Source organism: Pelodiscus sinensis, chromosome 3 (genome assembly GCF_052426305.1).
Source record: "Pelodiscus sinensis isolate ZL-2025 chromosome 3, ASM5242630v1, whole genome shotgun sequence".
Taxonomy (NCBI): domain Eukaryota; kingdom Metazoa; phylum Chordata; order Testudines; family Trionychidae; genus Pelodiscus; species Pelodiscus sinensis.
The window spans coordinates 133,100,846-133,124,526 of NC_143054.1; the positions used below are offsets into that span (position 1 = coordinate 133,100,846).

Here is a 23,681-nt window from a genome sequence, read left to right on the forward strand (position 1 = left end):
TTTAAGTATATATATACATAGTGTGAGAGCTCTTTAAAGATTAAGCTGTAACTTGATACCATTATTTTTATTTTCTGTCTTTATTTTCTTTGTATTCATTTTAAAAATCTGTATTTGTTAACAGTTAAGAAAGAGAGCAATAGCCATTGTAACCATATGCTTTTATAAGTCTTTTAATAAACCTGTAACTGTTTAAGCTTTAACCTGACTCCTTCAGTTGCTGTAATAGAACCAAGCACAATTTAAAAGAACTTCAGCTGGTCATAAAGGGACAGGCATAGGAAGAGCTTGGGCGTTTGGATCTGTGTCACTCCCAGGTGACAGATTCGTTGGGGTACCTTTCAGCCTTTCCCAGGCTGCCCGCTGCGAAGGAACCCTGTGTTCTAGCAGCTAAAATCTAAGGTGTAATAAGCTCTTCCTATATAAAGGGGCATCTGTTGGCCTACTGGCCACCCTCTGCGATGGGACCCCAGTCCTAGTAGTAAAGACACGGACGTTAAACCTTTTCTCAGAAACACACACACACACACACACACACACACACACTGCCCTGACCGTCGGCTGACAACGCTTTTCCGCAAAAACTGCTTTTGCGGAAAAGCATCTGTGCCAATCTAGATGCTCTGCTCCAAAAATGCTTTTAACGGAAAACTTTTCTGTTAAAAGCATTTCCAGAAAATCATGCCAGTCTAGACGTAGCCCTTGAAGCATGACCCTTGCCACTCTACTGCCTATAAAGTACCTAGCATGCTGCTGGTGCTACACACATAAAAAATACATTTTTTTTAATGGGCACTCATAAAAGAGCTTTGAGGATTTTTCTCACTATATACTGGATCCAGACGTGTAGGCATTTAAGCCTAATACAGTGTTAGAATCTGATTCTTCAATACTCCAGGGACTAAGCAGTGTCAGTGATTTAAACGGCACTGCTGGTAGCATTGAACACCATTAATTTGTAAGCACAGAGAAGCTCTGCTAGCATTTTTTGATCAAACTATTATACTGGCTCTGCATGAGCAGAGATGCACTAAACTTTTACAAGCCCTCCACAATGAACTCTTGTTAAGCTAGTTCTACTCCAGAAGCCGTGACATTTCTAAGAGCATATAAAAAAACCTTTGAGAATGTCCATTAGCAATGAACCAGCAAAATGAGTGCATAATCTCAAGCAATATTATGTACACCAATAGGAAAGTAGATTAATGACTTGTTTCAGCCCAGTAATTCAAAATGGGGGTATGAAACTTCCATGGGGCTGGCAGAAATGCAGTTCTTTTCTCCATTATCCTAAACAACAGGTAGGTGTTATCCATCAGCACTTTGGTGACAAAGGTCAGAATAATGTTCCAAAATCACTGGTTTGTATCCCTATTGCATTCCAGTCAGTACAGAGCCTATATGAAAACAAGTTTCATTTTACATTTATTTTTCCAAATTTTATTTTGCTCAGGAGAAAATTATAGCAATAAACAAGGCCATATTTTCAAATATACATATTGAGTCCTGGTTGTAAAGGCCAATATGATAAGAATTTAGGTATTTTTAATAACTTCAATTGGATCACTTTTCTATCTCTTCCAGATAAAGCAAAGATCTTAGAATATTTTTTTTAAATTAGAGACTAACAGCCTAACATTGCATTATTTCAACATGATTGCATTGGGATGTGTGAAGACATGGCTATACAGTTCCAAGGTCGTGGTTGCCCCTGCTATTTAGCTTAAGAACAAGGTCTCAGATAGAAAAGTATGAAAACAAAGTTAAAACAACAAACTAGCTATCAGCCTGTCTGGCAAGGACCCACTTGTCAATACTTGGGAGTTGTGAAATCCACATTTCTTTAATGTTTTGTCATTATGGCTCCCACTTTTTATTACTTATCTGTATGGTCTCTGTCTGGTGCATTGATTGTTTCTGATTGTTTTGAGGACCCTTATGTTCACAAGGCTTGGATTCTGAAACATGGAACTTTCTCCCTCAGAGTGCCTCCTCTGATGACTGATCCCTTCTGTTCCCTTCTCCTGTCAAAACTTCCAGTGCGTCTCCCAGAATCTTCCTCAGTGAGTCCTCTTATAACTTTCTAGTCCCTTAGGGTGTGTCTACACAGTAGGGCTTAACTCAAAAGCTAAGCAAATTGAGATATGTCAATTGCGTAGCTTATTTCAAAATAGGGAGCATCTACATAGCACTTATTTTGAAATAGCGCAATCTTCCTGTGACATGCCTTACTCCTCCTACAATGAGGGTTACAGGAGTTGGAGAAAGAAGTCCTCTGGCTTGACCATATTTCAATATTATTTTGAAATAACTGCTTGCTTTGTAGACATGGACTAAATTATTTTGAAATAACACCAGTTATTTAGAAATAATGTTGCTGTGTAGACGTACCCTTAGTCAGGAGACTCCCAGCTCAGCCTTAGCAGGTGATTACAGAGTTCTACCATTTGACACTGTCATCAGCTGTCCTCTTCCATGACAAACCAGTTCTCCTGGGTGGGAGTCAACATATTATGCAGGGTCTTTAATTCTGGATGGTCTATTGTACAAAATCAGTGCCCCTCTATATTCAGTCCTCTGTGCTGCTACCAGGGGGAATTTCAGTGTGACATGGAGGTAAAATGACAATAGAGTGGACAAAGGGCAGCACACTCAAAATGGAGTTTGCAGAATGACACATGCAGAACATGCAGAATCTTTCACATCATTCATAAATTATACAAATAGACTTCCCAAATGATCACAAGGTCAAATGGCCTTTGGTGTACCCAGGGTAGCACTCTTATCAAGACAATCCACAGTGTTGTTTTCCCTCAGCCTTGAGTTTGGAGTGGTCCATATGGTCCATGGAAGTGCTCCCACTCAGTAAACACACCAGTTAACACCTTTAGCAGAACATACAAGATTGTATTGCTCTTGAGGAGTATGTGATGCTAGAAGGGACTGCTGAAAGATTATGGAGAGTGGGGGCGAGAGGGGCAATGCATTAGAAGGTGGCAAAGGGGAAGGTAGAGACCATGCTGGGGGACCATCCCATCTCTAGCCTATCCTCCATCTCTCGGTCACAGAAATATTTAATGGAACTACTGCTGGAAAAGTTCATGTTTGAATGGAAATAGTAATAGAGAGGTAGCCGTGTTAGTCTGATCTTGGTAGAACAAAAGGAAAAAATACAAAGCACTTTAAAGACTAACAAGATAGTTTATGCTATCATGTGCCGAAAGTGTCCGTCTGCTTTGTACATTGGACAAACGTCTCAGACACTTCACCAAAGAATCAATGCCCACAAAACAGATATTAGACAGGATCACAAAGAAAAAACAGTTTCTTGCCATTTCAACCAGAAAGGACACCATCTCAACAACTTAATTACCTGCTTCCTGCTTCAGAAGCCTTTTAAATCTGCACTTGAAAGGGAATCCTCTGAACTGTCATTCATGCTAAAATTCGACACTCTACGCGTGGATCTCAACAAAGACTCTAGCTATCTTACCCATTACAAAGAGAGCTTCCCCAATTATCACCTCTAATACCATTAGCTCACAGACATTTACCTTCACCCCGCACCCCCCTTCTGTTCTGAAATTTGATTTGTCATTTTCATATGTGTTCTTTTTTTAATTGTATCCTTTGGTATATATGGTTGTGACTATTTTCTTCCACTATTTGAGCTGAGGAAGTGGGTCTGGCCCACGAAAGCTCATCATCTAATAAACCATCTTGTTAGTCTTTAAAGTGCTACATAGTCCTGTATTTTGTTACTTCAAAGAGACTTTAACACCAGATTAGAGAGAGAAACTTCAGAAGTTTCATTCATGCTTAAATTCCACATGTTATGAATGGGCCTTAATAAAGATGCTAATTACCTTACACATTACAAAGACAGCCTTCCCACCTATTGATAGTCCTAGTAACTCCACATTAGCCACTCATTGACTTACAATAAGCTATTTCCTCCTTCCCTCTCCCTCGCACAACCTTCTGTTCTAAAATCTTATTTGTTAGTTTATAATGTGTTCACTTCATTGTATTCCTTTGTTATATATGGTCATGCCAATTATCTTTCAGAATATGATCTGAACAAGTGGGTTTGGCCCATGAAAGCTCATCACCTAATAAACTATCTTGTTAGTCTTTAAAGTGCTACATATGTTTGAATGGAGTTTGTTGACAATAAGTTTTAGACAGGCAGCCAAAGGTAGGTAGATAGATACATACATACTGGTTTGGAAGCCTGGTTTCAGGCATCTAACAAACAGCAGGAGCAGAGACTACGTACATTCAATTGTACGCCAGGAAGCAAGCAAGATTCAGGTACAGAGCAATCTCAGACCATAGAAAAAGTCTATTTGAGAGCTGCTTTGTGCAAGAGACACAATTCTATGGATATAGAAATGCAGAACAAACCTGATTAGACAGGATACATGAGAGGCAGGCATCAAACAATTTGAGTCCTCAACTTGGGATGCTCTCCTTCACCTTCTTGTGGCATTCTGCTAAGTGGACATTTCTTCTTTTACCAGAAGCTGGGAATGGGCAACAGGATGTGTCACTTCATGATTGTCCGTTCTGTTCATTCTGTTCTGCCCTCTCGGGTACCCGGCATTGGCCACTGTCGGCAGACAGGATACTGGGCTAGGTGGACCTTTGGTCTGATCCAGTGTGGCCATTCTTATATTCTCCATGGCTACGTCTAGACTGCAAGCCTCTTTCGAAAGAGGCTTTTTCGAAAGATACTTTCAAAAAAGCCTCTTTCGAAAAAGAGCGTCTAGACTGCAAGTAGTTCTTTCGAAAAAGCAAGCCACTTTTTCGAAAGAGAGTACCCAGGCAGTCTGGATGCTCTCTTTCGAAGAAGAGCACTTTCGAAAAAAGGCGTTCTTCCTTGTGAAATGAGGTTTTCTGCCATCGAAAGAAAAGCCGCGTTCTTTTGATTTAATTTTGAAAGAACGCGGCTGTAGTCTAGACGCAGGGGAAGTTTTTTCAAAAAAAGTCTACTTTTTTCGAAAAAAAAACCTCGAGTCTGGACACAGCCCATTTGATTTGTTAATTGACAAGACTGTGGCAGAGGATGCTGCAGTTTTTAATCACAAACTCTACTCACACATGATTTGTTTTATCTGTTGTGCTCTTTCTAAAAGATGTGATAGCTCAAACATAAATGATCAGCAGGGTGCGGTAATTACCTGGGGAGGGGTTTCTTTTTGGCATGTGTTATGCAGGAGGGGCTCTGCTGGCCTTAAAAATCTAAGAACCCCTCTTTCCTTTCTTTTTCCTAATGATTTCTCTTTGGAATTATGAGCTTTCTTCTAGAAGCAGTACACAGCCAGCTGGGGACGGAACCTTTCCTCTTCCAAAAGCAGGTCCTCTCTAGGCAGGGCAGACAGACTCAGAGAATCCCTAGCTTATTTGTGAGCCAGAGTGCGCTGGGTGGGGAGAAGGTAGTAGTGGCATAGCCAGGCTGTATGTGATGTATCATAAAGGGTTGGAGTCTGTCACCTTTGCTCTCACTGGTTTCATTGAGACTGCTCACTTTCTGAATGAACAAAACCAAACCACCTTGCTCTCCCCCCTTCTCCAAAGCCCCATCCCGCTCACTCCATTCCCCTTCCCTCTGTCGGTCGCTCTCTTCCATCCTCCCTGACCCCGCTCATTTTCCCCAGGCTGGGGAGGGCCTAATTTTCATTGGGTGTTCAGTTGAAAACTGGACCCCTGGAAATCCTCACAACAGAGAATACTCACTGCAGTAAAATTACCTTACTACACTCATTGTGAGCATGGGAGACTGAACTGGACCCCAACATACAGAGGGAAAGATCCCAGTAGCAGTCACAAATATCGGCTCTAGCAGAACTGGAATGTGAACCAATGACTGGAAACCACAAGACTAAGACGACACGTGAATCCAACCTAGGTTAAGTAAGGCCCAGCTCCAGTAACTTGGAAAAGATCAGGGAGGCATAATGTACTGAAACAGGGTTATTTTATTTCAGTGCAATACAAAGAAATAGTAGCTATTTTGCTTTGAATGGAAACATTTGATTCTAAAAAAAAGCAGGTGAAATACAGTCCATGTAATATGAGGAATCCTTGGATATCAAAGCAGTGAAAAATTGCTGGATATGATACCCCTGCATTAAAAATCAATATTTACAATTATTTAAAGCAATGTGGATTTCTATTTGATTTAGTGTTATATCATTGGCTACTTAGTTTGCAGCATGGCCCGCTTTCAAACAATACCGTGGCCTGCTCAGTCACTTAGTAATGTCTTCGGGCTCCAAATGTACGCTGCAGCAGCAGAGTTCTTCTGTAAAAAAAAATCCTTTTTTTTCTTCCAAGTTAGCACATCAGCTCAAGTCAACCAGGTGTGCTGAACGTTGGTGACATTCAGTAATGATGTAAACAATGGGCCAAGTTCACAATTAGATAACACCAATTCATTGTATTAAGACTACAAACAAAATTGTAAAAAAAATAAAAAAAATGCTGCACTACCCTTCAGCCTGCCGAATCAAACATAACACTCCTCAGTTTTGGACTATAAATAATAATGTTCTACTTTATGTTGTTCTGCTAAAAATGGGTTAGGATAGGTCTTGTCTACTACAGTAGAAATAATATCATTTTCTTAAACAAAACCAGTACTGACTGACATAGTGGTTTTCCACGAGTTGTTTTGCCCCATTGACAGATTCAATTGTGTTACAAATACAAATACTAATAACACAGGTATTGCTGTGAACCAAGCCCATTGTTTGAAGGAAGCACATTTCTTGCCAGGTTTAAAAATGTATACAATAATTGCTTAGATTCATTAAGAACATGTTCTTATGTATAATAAGTTATTAAAATCATGTGTTTTCTTGACTACACTTTATACAAACACAAAAATAACAATGGTTAAACCATGCAATAAGATGTAGCATTCTTAAAAAAAATTATGTTTTATTTTCTAAGTATTCTCATGTTAAAGCATTTACACTGCATAGGCATTTGTATAAGGGTATATAATAATAAAACTTATTAAATATACAAGCATGCAGCAATTGCCGTGTGTTCACAGTTTCTAGAAATGACTACACATTAGTTTCCTCAAATATAAATTGGTAATCCAAAATAGACTTTGCAACTACTCTCTTTTGCAGTGGCAAAATTTTATATTCTCACGTGTACTTTGTAGATATTGACCTATACAACAGGCCTAAGCTATGCCACTATCTATATGTTATGTGTGTCTGTAAATATGTGCAAGGGATATTAATTTTCGAGTAAGAGAGACAATGAGAAGTTATTCCTTCTCACAAGTAGAGCTTGGAGACTACAAAATGCTTCAATTAAGTAAATAAAATATTTAAGCATATTTACTGTATTCTCCTTAGAGATTAACATTGCAGCCTTGTCACATATCTAGCTACTGCATAAGCTAGCCATGCAGTTTTCAAAATAAGTTTAGACAAATTTACTATATGATATACTAGTCCATGGTAGCAGGTGGAGTAGTAGGTTTATTTATACAGTACATATCATTATTGCCCAGTAAAATTCACAAAGGATGCCTATTATTTTGAAGCTATATGTGTAGCAAAAGTAACACACGTTGTCATTTAGCTGGGAGAATGCTGAGGAGGTACAACAGACACTGGTTGCTGTTCTCTCTCCAGTAAAAGAAATGTCAAATAGTATGTCTTCTATCAGCAATGTTTAGGTTATAGGGAGAATCACTGACCTTTGGCTTGAAAAATGTGAGATTTTGAGTGCTGGGGGGTAGATATGGCCTCGATCCCTGGCATCACTCTAGCGCCCAACAATTTTTTGTCTGGGCATGTTGAATATTTTTCCCATTGACTGGCTGATTTAATGACAAGGCAATTAGGCTGTAAGTCATTACTGATTGGTGGCATCCACATGTTAACCAATGGACAGGGGTGTCCCTATTTTTCACACTTCCAGCATGCGCGTGTCTGCGCACGCACCACATTTGGAATCTCAGATAGGCACTTGGGCACATAAAACTTTCATTACCATGACCAGCTTTGTACAACATACAGCAGCTTGCAGTTCACTCCCTGCCTCCTGCACCTCAATGACCTTACCAAGAAGCAGTTCATAGAATTTACGGTCAGAAAGAGAGTGACCAAGTCATCTAGTGTGTCCTTCTATGGGCCATCAGCACCACCTAGAACCCACACACTAAACCCAGCAACCAAAATTAAACCAAAGAATGACACCTCACAGGAGGCTAATCTGCTATTTGCCACAAGGAGAGACTACGAGGGACTGAAGTGCACCAGTGCTCGAGGCCCCTGCGGTGGCAGGGATATGATGAACACATAGTAAGAGGCTCTTGACAAGAAAATTGCACCCACACACTGAAAAGGAAGGTTAAAAACTCCCAGGTCATGGCCAACCTACCTGGGAGAAAGTCCTTTCCTGACTTTATATATGGCAATCAGACCTGAGCATATGAGCAAGAACAAGTCCCTGAGAGAGAACTTGCTGCCACTTCAGAGCCCTATCCTGTCCTGTCCAACGTCCCATCACCAGCTGAGATCATCTCTGATTGTTCAGAGGAAGGAGACCAAAAGAACCCCCTGACCACATTGTGTATAAGTGTGTGTGGAGGAGGGGGGAGGAGAGAAATCCCTTTCTGACCCCTACAACTGACTATTTTATGCCTTAAATTACTAAAGCTCGTGCTTCAAGACATAATCCAGAAGGAATTTCCAGGACTGCTGTGCCCTACCCTTACACTTTAAGTGGTTCATCATACCATCCCTCTCATAAATTTGTCCTGCTTGCTCTTAAAACTAGTTAGGTTGTTTTCCAAACACAATTGCTATTAGAAGACAGTTCCAGAATCTCACCCCTCTAATAGTTACAAACCTTCTTTAGGGTCAGGCATCTTCCCCTATAGCTTTACAGATAAATGTTATAGCTGCCATTTCTACCTGAAAAATGAACATTTCGTTCACCTGCAAAAGTTAGCTGGTCTTCCCTCCCAAAACTCATTGTTTTAAATGATGATGCAAATGAGCACACAGATAGTCCTGAGCTTGATTTAAAATATATATTAATATTAAATGATCTGGGAGCCCAGACTGCCCTCTGCATTACCTTCTTTTGGTCAGTAAAGGTAAACCTCATCTACTCTGGGAATTTCTTAAACCCAAAGAACCTAGGGCATCCTCGCAGACAAAGGAGACAACCATCTAGGGTGGGAAGGGGGGAAAAGAAGATCTGCAGAAGCTCTGCAGTTTAGCTTTGAGAATCTGGACTTCAGTGCTTAGGACCAGCTTCTTTTTAAGGTATTTATGCACCCACTGAAATCAACAGGAGTTAAGCCCAAATCCTCAAAGGTGTTTGGTGCCTGAGTTCTTTGCTCTCCTGCCCTCCTTCCCCCAGCAGAGATTCTGATCCATTTCCACCACTTCCTGCAGCACTTTGAGCCACCACTGGGAACCAAAAGGGAGTGCAGGGTCTGTGCACCTCCTATCTTGCTCTGTTCCTCACTAACCACCATCACCCTATTTCATACTGGAAAAAGGAATTATGGTGGCACCTTACCTCTCAAAAACCCCTCCTTTGGTCCCAGAATTAACTACTCTTCACACATTTGGTGTGCTAATTTCTGATGTAAATCATTTTCTACAGTACAAGAAGAATCACAAGAGTCAGGTCCCAGGAAGATAAGAGATTTATACGAAAGGATGGGACATCACATGATTCCAATTCTTTGAATAATAAGTTGTCACCCCTCCCCACCAGTTTGGATCTCTGTCACGTGTTGGTGCCTTGGCAGGTAGAGAGGGTTGGGATGTCATGTGCTTTCTCTTCTCTTCTGACAGTAGATTATTAACTATGACATCAGGAGCCGGGAAGTGAGCTACAGAACCCTGAAGATCTCTAGGAGCTGAAGGGATGAGAGAGAATTTTGGTGGCAAGAAGTGGGAAGCACCCACTGGAAAAAAAATGATATCTCTATGGGCACATTGATTTTCTGTCACATTTCTTAAAATCTGCAAAAGATCTTCAAGTACAATTGCATTTAAAAACAAAAGCTAGGTTATTTCCCACTTACAAAACTGATACCTAAGCATAGAAATGCATATTAAACTGTTTTATGATTTGTTAGTCAGTCACTGAAAGCAAGCCCCACAAAGTCAGCTGAGAAGTTGCCTCACATTCTGAATGCCTCAGAAAATGCCATCTTCAAAGTGAGTTTCATATTTTTTAATTTTTAGGATAAATACCAATTTCCCCTAACACCGGTTGGGGTAAAACTTACCTTCTGACAGCTTTTGACAGTCACTTAGGCCAACAATTAATTTTCAAATTGCACTTAACAGAACTGAATTCCATGGAGTATAATGAAGTTGCATTTGCTTAATCACAATCAAAAGTGTTTTGAACCAGATTCAAGATGGCATTGAAAAATAAACAACATTAAACTTTCCCTGCTATTTTTATTTTGAACGTTAGGCTAAATGTAACCCAAGTGTTTCAATTCATCTGTAGTCCATGTACCTGCAGGACAGAATGCATCTTACATCAAAATCTGAGCTAAGGGGTGGACTGAAATCCATTTTAGGGAACAACTGGCAGCCTCCCCCTGCATGTAGTCTTTAGATTGATCCAAAGATCATTTCAGTCAATGATAAAACTCCCACTGACTTCCATGGTCTTTGGATCACGCTCTAAATGATCTTGGAAGAAAATTTTTCTAAATTTTCTCTAAAACTCTGGGATACCGAATGTGGGCATTTAAGATAGGGGTTCATCTGCTGCAATTGACCATGGCACAAGTTTCATTGTATAGCATAATAGCATGTTGCCATTAGTTTGAAAAACATCAAACTTCCATGCAGCATAATTAAATACTATGAGATTTTTCTATACTTGTCTAAACTCTGTTTTGAAAAGTTTTTTTTTCTCATGCTAGTCTGGCAAGCTTGTAAGGCATATGTGCAAGGTGATGATGCAAAAGCAACCAGATCTGAGAGTGTAAAATCTGTATGTACTACACAGCAATAATTAACATACAACATAAAGTCAAATGTTAGAAACCACTGTACAATATCAGTGTAGGTTCTGTAACAAAAACCATTCTAGGATGAAAAGTTGAATAAGGGTACTGAGGTACTCAGGAGGCCAGGCTCTGAATTTCAATTGTATCCAAGATTTGTTCAACTTTTACATAAATTCAAATGAACAGAGCAATAATGATTAAATAAATCAAAGTTATAGGCAAAGGTAAGGAAAGGAAGAAACAAAATACAGTGATAAAAATTAGCATCTGAAAATATATGTTTTTTATCAGTACATCTTAGGCTATAATGAAATAGCTGTATTAATTATAAAGTCCATGGGATTTAAGATAAATTATTCCCTACATAAGGCTATTGCAAGTCAGGAGCAGATAAAAGTAAATTAAACATTGCTCAAGAGGACATTTATCATGGACTTCAGTTTGAAGAACTAGAATAGCCAGCTGATGTCTTCCTACTGTATTGAGAAAGGCAGCTCTATTTGAGGAAGTATGCACTACAGTCACAAAAAAGTAGAAGTCTTAAGTCTGGATTCCTTCTTTAATTAGGGCTAAATGGCAAGAAAATTCCAATTAGTGCCAATTCCTGCAGTTTTTATGTATGCAAAAATCCCATTGACATTAACAGAGGTTATATGTACGTTAGGAATGCAGAAAATGGTTAGATTTCAAAATGAGGATTTTAAAATTTCCAACTTGTTTCTTAGACTCATACTTTGGGCCTGTCATACAGAAGGACTTTAATTGGAATGTGATTTTGGGAACGTGATTTTGGACCCTGTATTATTGATGATACTGGGCCCAAAAATGACCCTCTTTGAGGATAATATGGTCAAACATGCACTTCTTGTAAAACATTTCAGACAAACTTTGGGCCTGATCTTGGTAGGAAACAAGCAAAGATACCCATTGTAGCTGCATGGGACTTGTATAGAAGCAGGCACGAAGAGTAGCCATGGAAACTTCCTCATGTTCCACTGGATTCTTAAGATTTATGTGCACCCTGTCTCCCTCCTATATAATCCCATTTGCTTTAAGTAAAAAAACAGAAAACAGTGTGTACTGGAGACAGAAAAGGGCTGTGACCAGCCAGATCATTAAGTTCCAATGCAGGATGTTATAGAGACAAGATGGGTGAGGTATTATCTTTTATTGGACCAATTTCTATTGGTGAGAGAGAAGCTTTTGAGCCACAGAGCTCTTCCTCAGGTTTGGGAAAGGCACTCACAGCTAAATACCAGGGGGAACAGATCCTTTCACAGTTAACCCAAGTAACAAGAGATCATTCATGGAGGGATTCAGGGAAGACACTGGATTTATGGTTTATTACAACTATCTGTAATCCACTAACCTTTCTTTGTCCTATGATAGTAGAGGTATTAACTGCCCATTTCTTCTTTAATGGTCTCTTTCATCAATAGAAGTTGGTCTTTATCCACCATTTGTTTCTCTAATATCCTGGGACCAACATGGCTACACCACTGCAAACTAATGTGCAAAGTAGCTGTCTATGTGTGTGGATTTGCTTCTCCCACAAGCTTGAAGAAATTGTCCTGGTATTGTGGCTTCTGATTGGAGTCTAGTATTGGAGGAATACCCTAAAAGTCAGGAATATTTTGATTTGAGATTTGCATCATCATCTCATAACAAAGATGGGGCAATTTGTGAAATTTACATTCAAAGCTGAGTTGCCATTTCAAACACCCCAAAGTTGAAGTGTGTTAATATACAAGACTTTGATTTGGGTCCAGCTCTTGACGACAGTTTTGTCTTTTTGTGACTCTAGCACTATGTACTGAATTATAAACATTGACAATACATAGATCTTTCATCTTTTTTAGCAAGCTGTTTTTATGCTTCAGTATTAAGCACACAATTTTAGCAGGGCTTCACAAAAGAAACAATTAAATAAAACCTTGTCTATGAATAAGGCACTAGTAAATGTTTGCAGCAAACAACAATTACAGTCTATATTCTTTAAGAATAAAACTGTTCTCTTTAGAAAAGCCTTTGTAATATGACAGAGTTCAAGTGAGTTAGAGAAAGTGCATCTTTTGGACCGTGCTTATGAGGTCTGTGAGAAACTACTACCTGCAAATTCCTAAAACATGCTATGCAGTGTTGGTGCTCTACAGAGCTAAAGCAAAAGGAAACAGTGGTCCTGATCTCGAATGAACCAGTGTAAATTAATATGGAGTTACTTCATATTTACTCTGGTGTAACTGATATCAGAACCCTGAACTATAATAATATTGACCCAGAAAGAATAATTAGTTATTATCCCCTTTGATGTGTTCTAAAACTATTAACATTTCTTTTAAACTCCTTGTTTCTTCTATTTAAAATCCAAGGATGCACTTTATCTTTTGGCTCACATACCATACTAAAGCTTTCTGCATTTCTTTGGAGAGGCTGTCATTTGAAACAGCTATATATTAAAATCATTAGTAGATGTTTTATACCAAATGAAATTTGTGCTTGCCAGTCCCATGGTAGAATGGCTGACCATTATTTACTGATTCAAATCATTTAAAAATAAACCCTTCTGTTCATAAATCAGACAGTTCATAAAAAATCCAGTGTATTTTTTTTAAAAAACAAAAACTTGTACTTTAATGTATTCATTCTACTCTGGATGACTGAAGCACACAAATTTGTTCTTCAAGCCCACAAGAATCGACTTATATCATAATGGGCCAGTATGTAACTGTGATTACTGCTCAAAAAAATCTATCAGATAAAATTACTGCTTCTCTGTCATTCATTTGGTATCAGAATTACAAGGTCAGTGGCAGTCTCCCCTCCCCCACTGTCATGAAATCATTCCCTCCTGCTTTGAAAACAAATGTCTTGGCTTTCTCATTTGACAAAGTTTTGCTCCATTGACATTTCCCATTATTTGAATAAAATGTCATACCAAAAGTTCAATATATTCCTAATGCAAGGGTGGAAATATATCAACAGTTAATGATTTTCATCTTTTTATGTGCTATTGCCAGCAGAAGCTATAAGTGCAAACTCTGGAATTTTCAGCTCTTCTGACCTTATGCAAGGACTTAATATGACATTTATTCCAAGATATATGATTGTCTGTAAGATATGCCTGCTCTTGGTCCCTCATTGAAATTCTGCAAATACACTGATTTGACTGTAAAAATGATCTTCAACTTTGAATATTCTGGATGAAATTAATTGCTGGTGTAATTTCTGAAGTCAGTGAGACATGGAGATACACCCAACTTTTTTTTTTTATAGTTAGTGTCTTAAAAAGTAAATGAAAATGAAGCGCTTGAGGAATTCTCCCACAAACTTTATACAGATATAAAGAAGAAAAGAAATACAGAAATTCTGTTCCACAAATGCCTCTCCTTCACAGCATTTTGGATTATTTCTCTTTGAAAGATTTTTTTCCCCCTACGCATCTTCTATAAAAGTCTGAATATGCAGTGTGCTGTAGCTTTAAGGCTTTGGGGAGCAAAATGCTGGTTCCTGAACTGCATGGCTTGATTTACTGTGTTGACCATGAGTGATTTGTTGTTCACTTTTAGGGCTGTGCAACATATTTTTCATGAGGCATAACCAGACAGATATTTGAAATGTTGGTATTTCATTACAACTTGCATAATACCTAAAAAATTGCCTCTCAAAAACACAGCCATTTCTGAGTAAAAATGAGACATGTTCCCTCAGAAATAGTTCTGTTTTTAAAGTGTGGCTTGACTCTGAAAGTGACTGCAAAAATGGTATAACTGGGTACTGCCTGTATTGTCTTCCATATCAAATGCGCTCACGTAAAATTCTGGGTTTTTTTCTGTCAACTCGCACATTCAAATTCAGATGCGAGTCAAGCTTGGCTTTTCATATAGCTTCTGCAAGGCATATTTAAAACCACCACCACCCACCCCTCCTCACAGTTATTTCTTTCAAAATATGTTCTCAGTGACACACAGGCACGTGAAATCAGATTGGATTTTAGGAAAGAATTCTGTTGATGCACAAGAATTGGATCACTTTCATAGTTCAATTTCATGTGAACTAGCTAAAAGACAATTTTTGGTCAATAATCAAAGCACATGCAATCTCTTGACTAAGAATGTACCATTTTTGCAGTCATTTTTTAGGACAGAATAATACATTAAAGCGTAGTTCCTCAGCTGGTGTAACTCAGTGTCACTTTCTTGAAGTCAACAGACCTATGCTGATTTGCACCTGCTGAAGATCTGCCCCCAAGTGACAGCATCGAATTTCATTTGAACAGAATTCAGTTAACCAATAAAAAAAAAATCAAGAAATTGAATGACTTGTTATGACACAAAAACAGTTTCACAACAGGATAGTATTCTTGTTTGTTTGTTCACCTTGTTTCTAAATTAACAAAGCAAAATTTGTCAGGTGTGAAATCTAATACAGGTTGAACCTATCTACTCTGGCAATATTCGTGGTCCAGCATGATTTTAGTTAGTTGGTTGTCCATGTATCGTGAGTGTGGCCAAGTTTACAGTCATCTCATAAAGTTTGTTTACAGCCACCAGTGCTGGTCTCAGTGTTCTGTGCTGTTATTTAGCTCTAATTTACCCCTAATTGTCTTTTAAAAGCCCAGTAAGTAGTGGAAGTGTGGATAATGCTGCTAGGCAATACTGACCTCCCATGGTCCAGTAAACTCTCTTGTCCCAAGGGTGTCCAAACAAGAGAGGTTCAACCTGTAGAACAAAATTTTCACTAAACGATTGTATGGCTTTGCACAGCCCCTTTACCTTTTTCAGAAAGTAGCATTTATGGGTTTGGGAGGGGGAACTGCCTCACTCTTGAGAAATACTTCACTGGGAAAAATATTGTATAGCTGACAAGAAAAGACAGCCCTTGACCTTTATAATAAAACATCCTTAGAATCTAGGGATTTCATCATTAGAGACACATTGGTATAATAAGGAATAACCATGTGGGTAAATGGAATTATAATTAATACATTTCTTTAAATGTGTTAGGTAAGAGGTTTGGGTCAAGGGATTATAGTGAAAGTTTGTTTGGAGTAAAGAAAATTTATGGTATTATTAAGAGATGACAAGGAAGCAAATAGCTAGCTTCAATACATTTTGAGAATGGTGTGAAAATGTAATTTGATATTGATATCCAATTACCTGTTCAAAACTATCCAGATCGGCTTCGATGGCCATATACTTGGAAGGAATGATTTACATGGGAGAATACTTGCTTAAACTTGTGTCTTTTGGGTTATGGGGGATGTCTGTGCTCCATTATGTATCAATAGCAGCTGGTTTTAGAATGACATTTCTTAGCTCAACTTTCAGTTCTGCCTCAAGGTTCACACTAACCAGGACGGGAGGTAGGAAAAGTTCTAAAACTGAAGGAGAGGAATCAAAGTATGCTTTGAAATTCAAATGTGGAAAATCAATGCCGAAGCGTAAATGACATTCAATGTCAGAAATAACAAGTTTAAAAGTTGTAAATAATTCAATATAGAGAATATAGTTTAGAGAACATTTTATATAAGTGTGCTTTTTTCTAAAAAAAATTTTTTGCTCCTTTTTTAGTCTCTTATCTGTAAATGTGAAACAGGGTTACAACCCCAATGTATTTCTTCATTCATCAGACAATAAAATAGTCTTTTTAATTCATGGCAGTCTTATTTGCCACTGCTTTGTTAAGTTTGTGGTTTAAGCAGGTTGGGATTTTTGTTGGTTGCAAACTTTTGGCATAATGTGAATACCAGTCCCTTTCAAACACGGCTTTAAGTTGCTTAATGATGCTTGTGTTGTTCCCCACCTCCGCTTGGTTGATAACAAGGCCAGCGCCAGCATTCTGAGTAAAATCATTTCCCACCCAGTCAAAATTACCTATAAATAAATGAAAAGAATACATAATGAGACTGTAACATAAAAAAAGCCAATTTCTCAAGGGCAATCCAACAAAACGCAGTATATCCTCCCACTTCCACCCCTCATTCTCCAATACATTTACAGGAATATGTATTTTCTATGATAGCTTAGGAAAAAGTTACTTATCTGAAGTATGCTGCAATTCACTTCTGTATTTTTGTCACCTTTGCTCAGTCTGAAACCAAAGCAGATATTTGGCGCTCCTCAAAACTGAAGTTCCTCTCTCCTGTTCCTAAATATCATATTATCTGCCTCCATTTCCCCACCATCACCGCCAAGGTTTGAAACGTTACAAGTTGAATAATCAGTTTATAGCAGACTGATGTAAACTGTGGCAGCTGCATAATTCTCAGATGAACTATGTGATCTTTTATGGATTCCCAGATGAGAGACATTATTTTAGGAAAAGAGCAACTCTACCCTCTCCGGGCAAATGGTATTGGGATAATCTGCTGCATGAATTTGAAAATAATAAATGTTTTAAACCTCGGTAATAACAAGGGCAACTGGATTAATGGGAAATAGATACAAGATATACAAAGAGACTGAAACTTTTGTATATTTTTATTCATGATTCACTGGAATTGCAATAATTCCATGCGTCTAAATTCATAAATTATATCCAGTATTTCGGAAAATACACTATTACCGCTGGTGGTCGTCTTTCAGTGCTGAATTCTCAAACATTCATAAAGAAGTTAGATATTCAATAGCAGACATCAGACAACACTGATCTCTGAGAAGATTAACATATGTATCCAACTCTACATGACCTGAGACACCTCTGTATGAATACAACAGCAATCTCTGTAAGAGGATTGGGTTGAAAACATTTCTGTGTGCTCATAAATTTGTACAGATTACTTTAAAGTTTGTAAAACTTTAAAACAGGAAGCTAAGCCTTTTCCTCCTCCAAAATAATAAACATTTTCACACTATGCTCTGAATCAAATGTATCACTGAGCCTTTGACCTGCAGAAAATGGAAGAAAAGAATTATTGATTTAAATCCTGCTTTTGCATAAGAGTCCACTAGAGTGGATCCCTGAATCCTAATGGATTGCATGGAGCCTGTGAGACTCTGTAAGTACTCAGAGATCCATGGCACTGAAGGTCAATTCAGGACTGGGGCCATAGCACTTCCCAGCAGAGTTCTCTGTAAGCTGAGCACTTGTGCAGCTACTTGGGGAGAGATTCCAATGTCGCCGAGCTGATTAGCAGAGCACCCACAGATAGGTTTTGTTTCAACTGGCGGTGCAGAGTCACACATGCCTTGGTGCACATACAAAATGTATTCCACAGATGGATGGGAAAAATCTCCCCATGGATGAAAAAGATTAGAGGGAACATCGCTTCCCAGCACTTCATAATTCCTTACACAAAGATACTCATTACCAAGCGTAGGGAAACAATTTGCATTTTTATTGAAACTGCTTTCCCACTTAGTGCTGGCCCTGGTCTATGCTATGAACTTATGCCGGTAAAATGATGTCACTCAGAGGTGTGGAAAATTCACACCCCTGGGTGACGCAGATATACCAACAGTTTTCGTGGTGTAGAGATCTCTCTGTTGATAGGAGGGCTTCTCCCATTGACACAGTTATTGCCTCATGGGGAGGTGGAGAAAAAAAGCTCTCCTGCCAATTACCTATGCAGTGTTACTGCAGCGTTGTAAGGCGAGGCAAGTGCTTGCTTTCTTATTTAGACATATGCAATAGGTTATACCTGCTTACAAGTCAGCAGTCACAATCTTTTTCAAATGCTGTTAATGAAAGTACACTTGAACTATAATTCAAATCCCAAGTGGCTCCTCTAACAAACTATGCTGAGAATGAACAGGAAATTTATCCGAGGTTAAATGCGCAGCATTGGGCCTTTTGTGCACAGTCTCTAGTTTCATAGATGTTGTTTATGTTCCTCTTTATTAATAATTGCCCCTTTGATAGCTAAGATTCTCCCATTTAAACTTTTTCAAGTTGCAAATAGCTGGCCATACTCATAATAGCTTAAGAGTCTGATCCTGCAACACGTATGGGAGTTTTCCCATTGACTTCAACAGAAAAAGGATCAAGCTGTAAAATAGAAGTCCAGAGCAGACAGCAGTTTAAAGTAGCATGAGCTGCTCTGTGGTGTAAGGGTCCCAGTGAGGCAGCTGTGGGCTGGATCTGGCAGCTTGGTGGGCCAGATCTGACCTGCTGGCCACATCTTGCCCATGTCTGATCTAAACCCATGACTCACCATCAGATTGCATGATTGCCCCTTACAGAACCAACACGGGTGGGTCACACAGAATTTATAGCTGAGGAGAGATTTCATTATGTCTCAATATATCATTACTGTTTTGTCCTCTTTATCGGAGTAGGTTTTTTAATTTGTAGGTGCCAGGTCTGAACACAACAACAGTACAATGGAAAGCTATTTCACTCCAAAGCACAAAGTAAACTTTCAGCTGCAGAGATTTTGTAACACAGCTAGTCTCAATTTTTTCATTTCTTTTTCCATTTGCCAGCAATCTACTTATACACTCTTTCTGTTCCCTGAAATCTTGATTGTTAGTAGCAGAGGCTTTGTAAAATGTTGTCAAATTGCATAGAAATGAGACAAAATTTCACAGAAGGGCCTTAGAATGGAACACGTGTCCACCTAGACCAATATCCTATCTTCTGACAAACAATAAGAAGTCCTATGGCACTGACAAAGTGGGTTTTTGCCCATGAAAGCTTATGCTCCAATAAATCTATTATTCTATAAGGTGCCACAGGACTTCTTGTTGTTTATGCAGATTCAGACTAACATGGCTACCCCTCTGATACTTGTCTTCTGACAGTGGCCAGTGCCAGCTATATCACAGGGAATGAACAGGACAATTTTCAGGTGATCCATCCTCTGTCTCCAGTCCTAGCATCTGACAGTCACAGGCCTTAGAGATATCCATTAGATAGGGTTGCATCCCTTACCATCTTAGATAACAGCCATCGATGGACCTATCATCCATGAACTTATCTAATTATTTATTTAATCCAATTATAATTTTGGCCTTCACAACATGTTCAGGCAATGAGTACCATAAGTTGACTGTGCTGTGTGTGAAGAAGTATTTCCCCCTCCCCCCGCCGCCTCATTTTGTTTGTTTTAAACCTGTCTATTAATTTCATTGGGTGACTCTTGGCTCTCATATTATGGCAAGGGGTAAATCATAGAGTCAAATAAATGTAGGACTGGAAGATTATTTAGTCCTGTCCAGCCATTTAGTCCCATCTAGTACCCCACATCAGAGCACTGTTATCAAGAAACAGCCCCGTGGGGCTGCTGGCTCCCAGGCTTTGAGGGCTGGAAGTTGACAGCTTCACAAGGGGCCAAAAGTGGCAGTGGGAGGGTGGGGAGGCTGCCAGCTGCCGGTCCACGTGGACTCATGGGCTAGAAGTCGGCAGCCTCACATGGGGCTGGAACCCCTCCCCCTTCCAGCCCCATGTGAGGCTGCCGACTCTTAGTCCATGAGTCCACGTGGACCGGGAGCTGGCAGCCTCCCCAGCCTCCCACTGCCACTTTTGGCCCCATGTGATGCTGTCAACTTCCAGCCCTCAAAGCCTGGGAGCCAGCAGCCCCACGGGGCTGCTTCTTGATAACAGTGCTCTGAGTGCTCTGTTAGCAACTTGATTATCCAGAGGTCCCACTGATTGGTTGGCAGGCTTTCTGCTACTGATGTGCTTAAAAAATCCTTTCATTGCACAGAAGAGTTAGTGATTAGAGCATTTATCTTTACTGTGTGTAAGTGCACATATGCTATGCCTGAATTTGGAATAAATTAATATCCCACGATGCCAATATATCTAATCCTTAACTGCACAATCAACCTTCATTTGTTTAAAGTCAACATTAGAACAAAAGCAGCATGATCATCTCTGTGATTACGTGCTAATTGGTTCAAGTAAGATTTGATTTTATCACCATGGCTGACAATCCATGCTGTATTATTCATTCCAGGTGTAGAACAAAGTACAGACTAGGTTCTTTACAGATGGCTAGGAAGAAACAGTGTCCATACTTTACTAGCTTAAAATCTAAGAGGACAACAGGCACAAGTGGAGGATGAGGGGAAGGCAAACTCTTGAAAAGTAATGTAAGGATGTTAAAAAGTTTTGTTTTGTTTATCCTTTTCTATATGTTCTGTGAGGAGCGTGTGGATAAAGAGAAGAAGTGTGTTTTCAGGAGAGATGAAGGAATTTTGGATTGGGTCTGGGAGGAAGTTCCAGGTGTATGGAACAGCAGAGGAGGTCCAGAGAAGAAATACAATGATTCAGGAGCTGCTGTAGTGGATTATATCAGTGGTCTAGCTAGAATCCAGAGAAGTATCTTTTCCTCTGATAGTGGCCAGTCTGAGACACTTCAGAGGAAGATGCAAGAACGTAGAAGTGGGCAATTACGGAGTAACTTGCCCATAAAGGAAGATTTTTCCTTTTGGTTAGAGGATGGCTTGTGCCCTGAAGCATGAAGGTTTATATCCCTTCCACACTTCTGAATCCCCAGTCAGTTGTAACTGCAAATGGAGGCAATGGTGTAGTTAGTTGGCGGTGGGTGGGGGGACTGGGCAGAGCAGGGGTGGCGTATGGGTGGGGCCACATGCTGGGGATCTTGTTTTCCCAAGTAACAGCTTCACTCACCGCTCATGCATGACCCCAAGGCTTTTGTACAACAAGGTAGTGGCAACTGGCAATGACACTCACCCAAATGGAAGGGACTGAGGCAATGAGCTCCGGAAAGAAGTATAGTCTTAGTCACCCTTATTTACAATACAAGAACAAGGGGACAGCCAATGAAAGTGCAAGTCAGGTAACTGAAAACTTCTAAAAGGATACGCTTTATTCACAAAACACATGCACAGCCTATGGTAATCATTTTCACAAGATGCTACTGAGGTGAAAAGCTTAGCAGGGTTCAAAAAGCAGTAGATGCTTATATGAATAGAATAGCTTGAATTACAAGAGTAATGATATTAAAAATGAAAGTAAATAAACTTGTGTTTTATTAAGGGTATAAAACATCAAACAGAATGGGTATTAGGAAGAAACTTTCCTGAAAGGGCAGACTGTTTCATGAACATCTGTTGCAGAGTTTTCTGCTCCTTCCTCTGAAGCATGAACATCTGGTATTGGACGCTGCCAGAGTCTCTAGGATACTGGAGGAGACAGACTGCTGCTTGGTTTGGATCTGGCAATTTGAATGTTCTTATGACTCAGAGAGGCGTGTCCTTATGGAAGACCATGGCAAGACTCTGCATCAAGTTTGGCTCAGGCAGGATTTTGGATTTCAGGCTACACCAAATCAGTTGACATTGAGCTTCAAGAGGTAAGTCAACCACTAACTGAACGTGAAAGGAACTTCAGTGATCTACCGCTTTCTTAAGTCAGTTACTTGAGATGTGCCCTTCATTTTTAGGGAGAGGGGAAACTGCCTATGAATTAAAAAGTAACAGATTTTCACTCATGGGAGGTTAATAAATCCAAGAATGTAAATTTCTATCCTAAATAACTTATAGCACTTGCTTTTTCTTCAAGGATTATTTTACTAGTACATTTCACAAATATTTTGTTCAAAATAAATGTTTACACTTCGCTACATACATACATTGTTCAAATATTCACTTACCCTCTGGACAACTGTCCTGGATTGAAGTGTCATTAGAGGAGGTTTTGGAACAAATAGAAAAACTTAACGTGAACAAATCACCGGGACCAGATGGCATTCTCCCAAGGGTTCTAAAAGAACTCAAATGGGAAATTGCAGAACTGTTAACTGGTTTGTAATCTGTCCCTTAAATTGGCTTCCGTACCTACTGACTGGAAGATAGCTAACATGACACCAATATTTAAAAAGGACTCTAGAGGTGATCCCGGCAATTACAGACCGGTAAGTCTAACATCGGTACCGGGCAAATTAGTCGAAACAATAGTTAAAAATAAAATTGTTAGGCACGTAGAAGAACATAATTTGTTGGGCAAAAGTCAACATGGTTTCTGTAAAGGGAAATCATGTCTTACTAATCTATTAGAGTACTTTGAAGGGGTTAACAAACATGTGGACAAAAGGGATCCAGTAGATATAGTGTACTTAGATTTTCAGAAAGCCTTTGACAAAGTCCCTCCCCAAAGGCTCTTGTGTAAATTACATTGTCATGGGATAAGAGGGAAGGTCCTTTCATGGATTGAGAACTAGTTAAAAGACAGGAAACAAAGTGTAGGAATACATGGTAAATTTTCAGAATGGAGAGGGGTAACTAGTGGTGTCCCCCAAGGGTCAGTTTTGGGACCAATCCTATTCAACGTATTCATAAATGATCTAGAGAAAGGGGCAAGCAGTGAGGTAGTAAAGTTTGCGGATGATACTAAACTGTTTAAGATAGTCAAGACAGAAGCAGACTGTGAAGAACTTCAAAAAGATCTCATAAAACTGAGTGATTGGGCAACAAAATGGCAAATTAAATTTAATGTGGATAAGTGTAAAGTAATGCACGCTGGAAAAAGAAACCCCAACTATACATATAATATGATGGGGGCTAATTTGGCTACAACAAATCAGGAAAGAGATCTTGGAGTTATCATGTATAGTTCTCTGAAAATGTCCACACAGTGTGTTGCGGCGGTCAAAAAGGCAAATAGAATGTTAGGAATTATTAAGAAAGGGATAGAAAATAACACCCAGAATATCTTACTGCCCTGTATAAAATGATGGTATGCCCACATC

At 39.3% G+C, this 23,681-nt stretch overlaps 1 protein-coding gene across 3 annotated transcripts in view; it reads right to left on the reverse strand.

The window, feature by feature from the left end:
- Positions 1 to 5,963: 5,963 nt before the first annotated feature.
- PLD5 (phospholipase D family member 5) overlaps positions 5,964 to 23,681 on the reverse strand; it is a 241,316-nt gene continuing 223,598 nt past the window's right edge. For all 3 annotated transcript variants that reach the window (XM_006135188.5, XM_014579599.4, XM_014579602.4), the window contains one exon: positions 5,964 to 16,899. In XM_006135188.5, coding sequence (XP_006135250.1) covers positions 16,673 to 16,899 — 227 coding nt within the window. In that variant the 3' untranslated portion in view covers positions 5,964 to 16,672. The remainder of the gene's footprint in view (positions 16,900 to 23,681) is intronic.